Source organism: Sinocyclocheilus rhinocerous, unplaced genomic scaffold (assembly GCF_001515625.1).
Source record: "Sinocyclocheilus rhinocerous isolate Xijiao unplaced genomic scaffold, SAMN03320098_v1.1 scaffold345, whole genome shotgun sequence".
NCBI classification, from domain to species: Eukaryota; Metazoa; Chordata; class Actinopteri; order Cypriniformes; family Cyprinidae; genus Sinocyclocheilus; species Sinocyclocheilus rhinocerous.
In genome coordinates this window covers 303,979-314,726 of record NW_015630020.1, presented here as the reverse complement: position 1 = coordinate 314,726, position 10,748 = coordinate 303,979, and the positions used below count along the sequence as shown (strand labels likewise).

The following is a 10,748-nucleotide window of genomic DNA, read 5'->3' as shown; positions in this document are numbered from 1 at the left end:
CAGCCCAGAGAGGGCTCCTGTTCCCACGTCCAGCCCAGAGAGAGAGCTCCTGTTCCCAAGTTGGGCCCGGAGAGGGCTTCTGTTCCCACATCCAGCCCAGAGAGGGCTCCTGTTCCCACGTCCAGCCCAGAGAGAGCTCCTGTTCCCAAGTTGGGCCCGGAGAGGGCTTCTGTTCCCACATCCAGCCCAGAGAGGGCTCCTGTTTCCACGTCCAGCCCAGAGAGGGCTCCTGTTCCTGAGTTAAGCCCAGGATGGTCTGTGTTTCCCACTGCCAGTCCAGAAAGAGACTATGTTCCCAAGTCCAGCCCAGAGAGGGCTCCTGTTCCCACGTTCAGCCCAGAGAGGGCTCCTGTTCCTGAGTTAGGCCCCAAGAAAGCTCTTGTTCACGAGTTAAGCCCAGAGAGGGCTGTGGTTCCCACGTCCAGTCCAGAAAGAGACTATGTTCCCAAGTCCAGCCCAGAGAGGGCTCCTGTTCCTGAGTTAAGCCCAGAGAGGGCTGTGGTTCCCACGTCCAGTCCAGAAAGAGACTATGTTCCCAAGTCGGGCCCAGAGAGGGCTCCTGTTCCCACGTTGGGCACAGAGAAGGCTTCTGTTCCCAAGTCCAGCCCAGAGAAGGGCCCCTGTTCCCGAGCCAGGCCCACGGAAGGCCTCAGAACCCGAAATTTCCCCCAAGGAAATTTTTTTTGGGGGGAGGGGGGCTATAGGGCTCCGGCCGTAGAGGCCCGGCTATAGGGCTCCGGACGTAGAGGCCGGGCCGAGTGCCGAGGCCAAGGCCACGGAGGCCGCTCCGCCATGGGTCCCCGAGCTGCCTGATCCGCCATGGGTCCCGGAATGGGTACCGCCCTGGAGGTCTTCCGTCCTGTGTAAGCCTGTCTCTAGAGGCCTCCAGAGCACTCACCCCCCCACCCCGTTGGAAGTTATGAGGCGCGTGGACGCGCCTTCCGGGAGGGGGAGGTAATGTCACACCGAGGGGGAGGTAATGTTGTTTTGCTTCCCATGTGCTCCGTGACCTGTGTGACTGTGCCCATATTTGGTTATGTTCCTGTTCCTGTTCCTAGTGTGTTCATTTGATTTAGCTGTGTCTCATTGAGTTTTGTTAAAGGGGTCATATGATGCTGCTAAAAAGAACATTATTTTGTGTATTTGGTGTAATGAAATGTGTTTATGCGGTTTAAAGTTAAAAAAACACATTATTTTCCACATACTGTACATTATTGTTTCTCCTCTATGCCCCGCCTTTTTGAAACGCGTCGATTTTTACAAAGCTCATCGGTCTGAAAAAGCGAGGTGTGCTCTGATTGGCCAGCTATCCAGTGCGTTGTGATTGGCCGAATACCTCAAGCGTGAGACAGAAATGTTACGCCCCTCACATACTGTTGATGCCGTGTCCTGGCCGGAGCGACGAGACAAAAACATTAAAACCCATTACAAAAGAGGCATTTGTTGCATCCAGTGGGGACATAACTACTGATTATAATGACTTATACTGTCATTTTACGCGTTGCGTTGCATTGCGTAAACATAAAACCATCAGCACGGATCAGCTCTAGGCATGACGAAGCGGATATCGTTCTCTTTTGGAAGACCAAACAAAGTAGTTTCGCTTTCACAATGAAGCACACAGCGTCTTCAGGACATGGCGGCAGCGTCAACAATACTACAGCGAGAATAAAAGTTACGCCTTTTTTCTTTGCGTGAACATTTGGGCGGCGTTATGCAAATCTTCCCGCATAGTGAGGTAGATATGTGGGGGCGTGTTCGAACGAGCCGTTTTAGGTAGGTGTGGCTAACTCTTAACTTTTATAAAGAATATCTCTTTGGATTTGAGACTTTAGTCTTTACAACTTTACAGATCTTCTTTATGCACCAAGAGCTTGTAACACTCCAAAGAGAAAGGAAAAAATGAAATCGCATCATATGACCCCTTTAAAGGAAATAATACTTCAGCAACTACTGTTGGATGCATTAAATTGTTCAAAAGCAACAGTAAAGACATTTATAATGCTACGAAAGTTTTCTATTTCAAATAAATGCTGTTTTTTGCACTTGTTTTCATCAAAGAATCCAGAAATTATTTTTTTTAAGTTTCCACAAAAATATTAAGGAGCCACAACTGTTTTCAATGTTGATAATAATAGGACATGTTTTGAGCTGCAAATCAGTATATTTGAATGATTTCTGAAGAATCATGTGACACTGAAGACTGGAGTAATGATGCTGAAAATTCAGCTTTGCATCACTGGAATAAATTACATTTTAAAATATATTCACATAGAAAATAGTCATTTAAAATTTTTACTGTATTTTAATCAAATAAATGCAGCCTTGATGAGCATCAGTGTCTTAAAAACATTACAAATCTTACAGGCCCAAAACTTTTGAACAGTAGTGTAAATCTATAAAGAATATCATGAAGAATGTGATTATTCTTCAAAATAACACAGAAGAAAGAAATGATGTGAGTAAATGATGAGAATTTTCATTTTTAGGTTAATTGTTCTCATAAGGCAGAAAATAGTATGATCTCGTTGCACTCCAAAACTCGATATTAATGCCTTTAATATTACTCGATATTAATTAACTCATATTAATGCCTATTTGAATCTAATTGTTTTCATTTTCCCACCCAATTTCTCTACCACTACTCCTGCATTTCTAAAATACCTACCATAGAGTTCACCAAGAGTAAACACTATTCTTAGGACTTTTTGATTTAAATCAGTGATGAATTATGTGTACGTTCATGCGGGTAAGTGCTGTGTGATGCATGCAATGTAATCTGTGCAGTGGCTTCATTCATTTTGCCCTTGAAAGGAGACAGGGCATGTAGATCAGATATGTACTTTGAAAACCAGACGAGCAATCCAAAACCTTTTCCTATCACCACCTGCTGAAAAATAGCACTGTGGGGGAAAATAATGGATTAAGCACAACTTTAAGCCATAATTCCTTGGTCACTCTCGTGTCATTGTGGCCTCATTTTATTATCTTTCTTCTGTAAAACACAAAATGAGATGTTAAGTCTGGGTTTATAAATCTTAGACTGTGTTTCATGAAAGAAAGAAAACATCACAAGGTCTATCCAACATGACATCACTAAACAGATAAAGTATTCCTTTAAAAACTCTCATACTTTCACTCAGTCTGTCAACAGGAGGCAGAATTGGCAGAGGATTATTTTTTCATAACTCTCCACTAGAGGGCAAAATTGTACAGGGAATTTCTTCATGCTCTCAGTGTTCATACTCCTGTCATGATAGTTGTAATGACTCTGCTTGGTGTCATTGGATGGTAAAATATGCATTGGTTGCAATCTAAGCAGGTATAGTGGGTCATCCAAGTATTTGTGCCAACTTTCCCTAGTAAAAAAAAGTAATATATTTAAGATACATTTATTTCATACTAAGTATAGTTCAAATATATTCACATATTTACTGACATATCGCTCGAGACTTACTGATATAAAAACACTGAATTAAACTTTATTTGGAGTACTACTTTTGCACAATGCACATTTCTTAATATCAACTTAAAATGTGTTTTAATGTCACAATTGATGAGAATTGTATGATCTTCGAATAATATCGCTCTTTAAATACAAGATATTTAAAGTGTACCTGAAGTATACTTGCAATAGTTCCACTTTAGCACACTACAATATACTTCAGTATATCTTTAGCTGGATTTCAGCACTACTTACGCACAATTAAAGTGCATCAAGTACAAAATTAGTTGTTCCAATTTAGCTGACTATTATTATAGTACACCAGTAGTATACCAAAAGTACAATTGCAGGGTATTTTTATTAAGTGCATAAATATGTAAATGTATTTGGATCTAGTGGAGGGTGAGTAAATGACAACATTTGCATTTTTGACTGAACTATCCCTTTAAGGGGGATTCACAAGTACAGCGTCTTGTGACAGCAATCGGAAGTCAATGATTTTCTATGAGATTTGCACTTGTGTTTGAACGTTTGAGTTCAGCTTTATGCAAATGAATGTTATGCAGTGATGAGGTGACTAATTAGGGTTGACACTGTATCAGATTTTGACTATACGATATTGCGATAAATAGCGATACAAATTTACAATTTTATTGCAATTTCCATAGAAATTTTGGGAAAGTATAAAATAAATGAATGAATAGTGCCATCACTCACATTCATCTTTTAACTTTATTTTGTGTTTTCAAAATACACGTTTAGGGAGGTAGAGAGAGAATTTGTAATCTTAACTCTTAATCAGCACTTCCTGTACTAAGTGCACTTCCAGCACTTAGACTGGGCTGTTCACACCAAGAACCATAACTATAAAGATAAGTATATTGATATCTATAATATCATCCACACCATGTTCTGTTTATTATAAGCATATGCTACAGTTGTCATCTGCTGCTTTAATGCTCAAGCGCTTTTAACATCAGCTGGATTCCGATTGGCTGTCAATGTTTTTATCGTTCATCAGCTGGATTCCGATTGGCTGTCAATGTTTTTATCGTTCAGCTGGATTCAGATTGGCTGTCAATGTTTTTATCGTTCAACAGCTGGAAAATTTTTTCTAAAAGTGATTCCAATTATATTTTTTCATTTGTGATATTATCGTTTTATTTGCTGTGAAATCTTAATAGTTGAAATTATCATCTTTTATTACAGATTTAAAAAAACTCATACACTGGTGAGGTAACTTTTTCAGGTGTGGGTAGAGTGTCATCTCCGACAACATGATTTTGTGCAGAAGTAGTAGTTACGCATTTCATCGTCTTCTTTTTTCTATATTATGATGGGTTGCAACCAGTGCAGTACCTCCACCTGCTATGTTGGAGTATCAAAAGTTTATAATTTTGTATGTGTATTATTAACACATATGTCATTGCACTTCATTTCCTCCCAGTTCTTTCCATGTAATACTTCATGCTTTAAGCGTAATGCCTTCCTTGTTTCTCTGTGGTCAGGTCTTCCTAGACATGGTGGAGAACTACCCCACCAGCCTGCGTGTGCTGGTTCTAGCCGAGAACGACATCAGCCCTGAGCTGCAGCAGCAAATCTCAGATCTCCTCTCTGAAGGCGAGGAGGAGGAGGATAAAGACGGAGAGGCGCACGGACGCTTGGTGACCCCCAGGGAGAAACCAGCCTGGGTTCCCCACAGCAGTAAGGGCTGACCAGCCTCACTCTCTCAGCCTGTTCTCTTTGCTTCAAGACTGTTTCATTTAGATTTCTCTTCCACTTTCTCTTTCCCTCTTTGTGTGTGGATGACTTTCCTAGAGTAACTGGTTCTAAGAGGCTGGGGCAAAAGGGAAGTACAGAAATTGACATTACTCATGCATTATTTAGGAGAGATCATTTCTACTTACGAAACAGAAATATGAATTTCTTATAAGGGCCAAGTTGTGAGTTCTCTGTCCTGTATATCCTAAAGTCATTCGACTTAGAGGTTATTATTAGCAAGGTTAAATCCGAAAGGAATAGTTCGGCTGAAAATGATCATTTTATCATCACTCACCCTCATGTCACTCCAAACCTATTCGACTTTCTTTTCTGCACAAAAGATGAGTTTTTGGAAGCAAATCCTGGTCATTCCTTTCCATATAATGAAAGTGAATGGGGACTTGGAGGTAACAAAAAAAATCACCTTAAAAGTATCAAAGAAGTACTCTATTTCACTAAAACCAATGCTGTCAATAGTGTCGATGCCCCATTTTTACAGAAAGACTGTTATACTCAACGATTTTCAGAAAAATAGCCTACATTTTCTTTATACGTTAATGATTTTTGGTACATTCTACAGAAGTCGAATGGATTATTTTTTTGGTACTTTAATGTATTTTTTTTGTCATTTTGGAGCCTGAAAGACCCAGTCCCCTCTCATTTCCATTACTATACTTGCCTGTTCAAAAGTTTGGGGTCAATAAGATTTTTTTTAAAGACATTTATTCAGAAAGAACACAAACAGTAAAGACTTTTAGATTGTTTTAAAAAATGATTTCAAATGATTTCAAATTCAAATACATTCTGTTCTAACTGAACATTTATTCATCAAGGAATCATGAAAAAGGCTTGCACAAAAACGTCTCAGGTTACGTATGTAACCATGGTTCCCTGAGAAGGGAACGAGACACTGCGTCCTCTATCTAAACACGACAATGATATTGGCCGGCGACAGCCTATGACGTCATTACCCTGCGGTAAAAGGGCACTGGGATAACACGTCATCTGCTTCTTCGTCTGAAGCTTGCGTCCGAAGCATGGCAAGGAAACTAGAGGACGCAGTGTCTCGTTCCCTTCTCAGGGAACCATGGTTGCATACGTAACCTAAGACGTTCCCTTCCGAGGGAACTTCGAACTGCGTCCTCTAGAGGTCGCTATGGGGAACGGTACACCCACGCTGCCATGCTGAGGGGAATGCATGCCAAAACTAAGGCGAGCACTAAGTACCAACTCAACCAAGTCAGTGGAGCTGCCCCTAGGACGTTTTGACAGCTATCAGTGACATAACCCCCTACGGCCAAAGGCCTGAGCTGTGCACCAAAGAACTTACCTGTAAGGGCTGGCTTGTATAAAGCCCGAGCCCAGGGCAAAGCTCAAGGCTTGGAATTAAAAATAAAAAGGATTCCTTTAAGCCAAGTACCAGGGCTAACATAACCCATATCCTGGCCTGTCACACAGGGACTACCTCCTGCTCTACGAAAGAGCTGCCCGAGGATCACAAGATACCCAGGGGACTTAGTAGCAACACCCTGTCTACAAAAGCGTGTACGCGGAGAGTGGGGCCCAAGGTAAAAACCGGGGCCAGAGCCAACTCCGAGAAAGGGGACGAGGCCAGCATCGCATCACCCTTACCATAAAGGGTTTTAAAAAATGTGCACAAAGGCTAGCGTGCACACCTACCATGAATATGGATAGAGAAGTGCACAGATAACTAGCGTGTGCACTTACCATAGATATGGATTTAGAAATACCGTAATGTACCAACAGGGATACATACAGTAGATTGAGTGGAGCCCAAGGTGAAAACCGGGGCCTAGCCAACTCAGAGAAAGGAAACGAGGCTGACAGCGTGTAACCCTTACCATACAGGATTTTAGAAAGTGTGCAGAATTCCTAGCGTGCACACTTACCACAATGTGGATTTTAGAAAGTGCACAGAAGCTCAGTGTGTGCACTTACCATAGCATGGATTTAGAAACACTGTTACTAAAGGGTAGCCAAAAAACTGTCCCTTAGACAGGCCTAGACCCTACGTGACTGGGACCCACTCAAGGAGTGACAATAATTCAGCGGGAGGCCGCATGCTTAGAGCACATGTAGATTGAAAAAGGTGTATCTCATAGAAAAACCCTCCATGTGAGGGGAGTATCGCCAACTCAACCATAACAGTCACAGGACAGACCTCAAATTGGGAGCAGTGTGCTCATTGGTGACCCTCTAGGTGATAGGAGCACTGCTAAGCTCGACCAACAAAGAGAGCAGCCTAACACGGAGGCAGAGAGAGGCCTAACAACCTGAGGCTGCTGCTCAATGGAGCTCCAAGGAGCGGAGGACCTGATGAGAGGAGACCTCAGACGCTCAATTGGGAGTGGCGTGCTAAACTCACCAACAAAGAGAGCAGCCTAACAGGGAGGCAGAGAAAGGCCTAACAATCTAAGGATGCTGCTCAATAGAGCTCCAAGGAGCGGAGGACCCGATAAGAGGAGACCTCAGAAGCTCAATTGGGAGTGGCGTGCTCAAAGGTAACCCTCTAAGGTGAGGAAAGCACTGCTAAACTCACCAACAAAGAGAGCAGCCTAACAGGGAGGCAGAGAGAGGCCTAACAACCTGAGGCTGCTGCTCAATGGAGCTCCAAAACCGTAGGACCTGCTTTTCCCTGAGAGGAGGCCTCAGACGCTCAATTGGGAGCGGCATGCTCAAATGTAACCCTCTAAGGTGAGGGGAGCACTGCTAGGCTTGACCAAATAGGGGCAACTAATCAGGGAGGCAGAAAGCGGCCAAACTACCTGATCACAGAGCTCAAAGAGCGGAGTGCTCGACCCTTAGCTAAGGGAGAGGAACCCAGCTTGACCGAAGTGATCAATAGCCCAGGGGCAAAGTACCTAACTCTCAAGTAGAGAGAAGGACTCGTTATACTGCGGACCTGATCGGCTAAAAGGGCTCTCGCAGAAGTCCCGCAACTCGGCTGCGTGGTCCAGAAAGCATGAAGCCGAAGATGCAGGGCTATCATCCAGCCTGGATCCAGTACCGACGGGTGAGCTACCATCACCATGATCGGTCAACAGCGAGAGGTTCTGACTTTAGCAGGGGAGGTGCTCACAGAGGTCCTAACCTTAAAACACAGTCAGAAAACAGGCTCATAGCTAACCCTCGCAGTGAGGGGAGCATTTCTCACCTCGACCAGAAGGCAGTGCTAGATTAGAAGGGCAGTCTAGCAGGGCCCAAAGAGAGACCATCAACTGATGCAGCTGAACACAATCCCATGCTCTCTATCTCAATAGAGAGCATGGGTCCCGTTTAACTAGACCCGAAGATAACCTGAGAAACAACGGGACCCATTAACCCATCCATGCATGAAGAGCTACTGCTCCTCGGAGCCGAAGCACTCAGGAAGGGTTTCCGCAGAAACACATCTCACTCATACCTCGGAATTGGCCGGGGCAGCTTCTTGAAGCAAACACCCAGCCAGGACATCAGGAAGCACATCACAAAGCATTATACTCCGAAAAATGCTCACCCGAATGGAGGACCCGCGGGTCCTGAAGTTTCAGCGTTATACTGCGGACCTTATCGGCTAAAAGGGCTCTCGCAGAGGCCCCGCAACTCGGCTGCGTGGTCCAGAAAGCATGAAGCCGAAGATGCAGGGCTATCATCCAGCCTGGATCCAGTACCGACGGGTGAGCTACCATCACCATGATCGGTCAACAGCGAGAGGTTCTGATTTTAGCAGGGGAGGAACTATACACATAAGAACAAAAGGAAATTACTGATAGGGAGAAATTTCCCGTCAGGTCCTTTCCCTGTTCTGCCCATCAACCGCGAATCGCGGCAATGGGCAGACAATTCTCACCGCGACCGCAACGCGTTCAGCATGCATTCAGCTCCCGCGGGAGCTAAACACGCTCCGCCCAAGCGCTAGATTACCTCGGAAATCAAGCGAGAACGGGAACCGCTGCCGCAAATGCGTCACTATTCCCGCGAGAGGCGAACGCACTCATGCAAACGCTATCTACAAACTTGGGTAAATGGTGAAGTACTCACCTCCCCCTCAGTAGTGGACCTACTCATAGCGACCTCTAGAGGACACAGTTCAGAGTTTCCTCAGAAGGGAACTATGAAGCAGAACAACTGTTCTTAACATTGAAAATAATGAGCAGCAAATCAACATATTAAAATGATTTCTCATGTGTCTCATGATGCTGAAAATTCAGCTTTGATCACAGGAATTAATTATATTTGTAAAAAATATTTAAAATAACAAACTGTTATTTTAAATTATAATAGTATTTCACAATATTACGGTATTTTTTGTATTTTTGATCAAGTAAATGCAGTCTTGGTAAGCAGTATAGTGTATATCGGGTAAAAGAAAGTCAATGCAGGTTTGAGGGTGAATAAAGATGAGAGAATGTGAACTATCCCTAGAAAGAAAAATCTTTAGTCGTTCAGAATTGGAAAAGCCAAATTCCTGTCCTCTTCACACATTTCAAACATTTACCAAATTGTCTCTGACCCTTCCAGACTCTTCCAGCTCCCAGATGGTCCTGATGACATCAGGACTGGGTGAGAGCTTTTTGGCAGAGACTGAGATGTGAAACTGGAGCTGCTGATGCTTTGTGCTTGCACTGTACAACTACTGCGAGACCACCAGATAGTGTGCAACCTCTCACGCCGCATGACCTGTAGCACTTAGCGCAAGACAGTTCAAAGCTGGAACAGAAACCTTAAACACCAAGTGACTTATAATACGCAATAGTGAATTATTTATTTTACAGATGTACAGTCTATTTATAAATATACTGTATTTAACCAATAACAGTATACTCTGTTAGATGAGCTGTATAGGGTTGATGTGATGGCCTGATGCCTGAATAAATCGGTTTACACCTTTTTAAATGCGTTTTGCTCTGCTTTTTTTGTTCTTGTTGTGTGTACAAACAGGGAATAACTGCTAAGATAAACCAGCCAAATATATATACATTATTGCATATATTGTTCTTATATACACACACACACACACAGTCAAACCAAAATTTATTCAGACACCTTTAACATTTCCCAAAGCTCGCTGTTTTTGGAGATCCGTTTTTCTTATGAAATCAGCTGTAGAGTCTGTAGTTTTTGAGTATTTAAGATGCAGTTATAGCATGAGGGTATTAAAAGCATTTGTGCAGAGTGAATAATTCAGTCCACCATAGAGTGTGGTTCACAAGCTTTGTGCAGCATACAGCCAAAATGTATTTACACAAAATCTAGATTTACAACCCTCTTTTATGACGAGAACGGCCAGAGCATATCATGTTGCAACACTATGTGAAGCATGCATTACTGTATATGCATTACATTATATAATGTATTATGTACATACATTTAACAACAGGATATTCATCATCTCCATGTATTTGCTCTAAAATGGCTTTTAATCATCCCTAATTGAACACCTTAATCAACTAATCAAGGCCTTCAGAATTACTAGAAAACTATGTGCGTTATGACAGATATTTTGTTCATTCTGGAAAAAACATTAGTCGCCAGGCATATG

The 10,748-nt window shown here is 42.9% G+C and overlaps 1 protein-coding gene across 1 annotated transcript; it reads left to right on the top strand.

Annotated features, from left to right (window-relative positions):
- Nucleotides 1-4,956: 4,956 nt before the first annotated feature.
- Nucleotides 4,957-10,047, top strand: LOC107739469 (leucine-rich repeat-containing protein 73-like). The gene is made up of 2 exons (XM_016551582.1): nucleotides 4,957-5,149; nucleotides 9,728-10,047. Exons 1-2 carry the CDS (start codon nucleotides 4,966-4,968, stop codon nucleotides 9,799-9,801), a joined length of 258 nt encoding a protein of 85 aa, XP_016407068.1. The 5' UTR covers nucleotides 4,957-4,965; the 3' UTR covers nucleotides 9,802-10,047.
- Nucleotides 10,048-10,748: the final 701 nt, after the last annotated feature.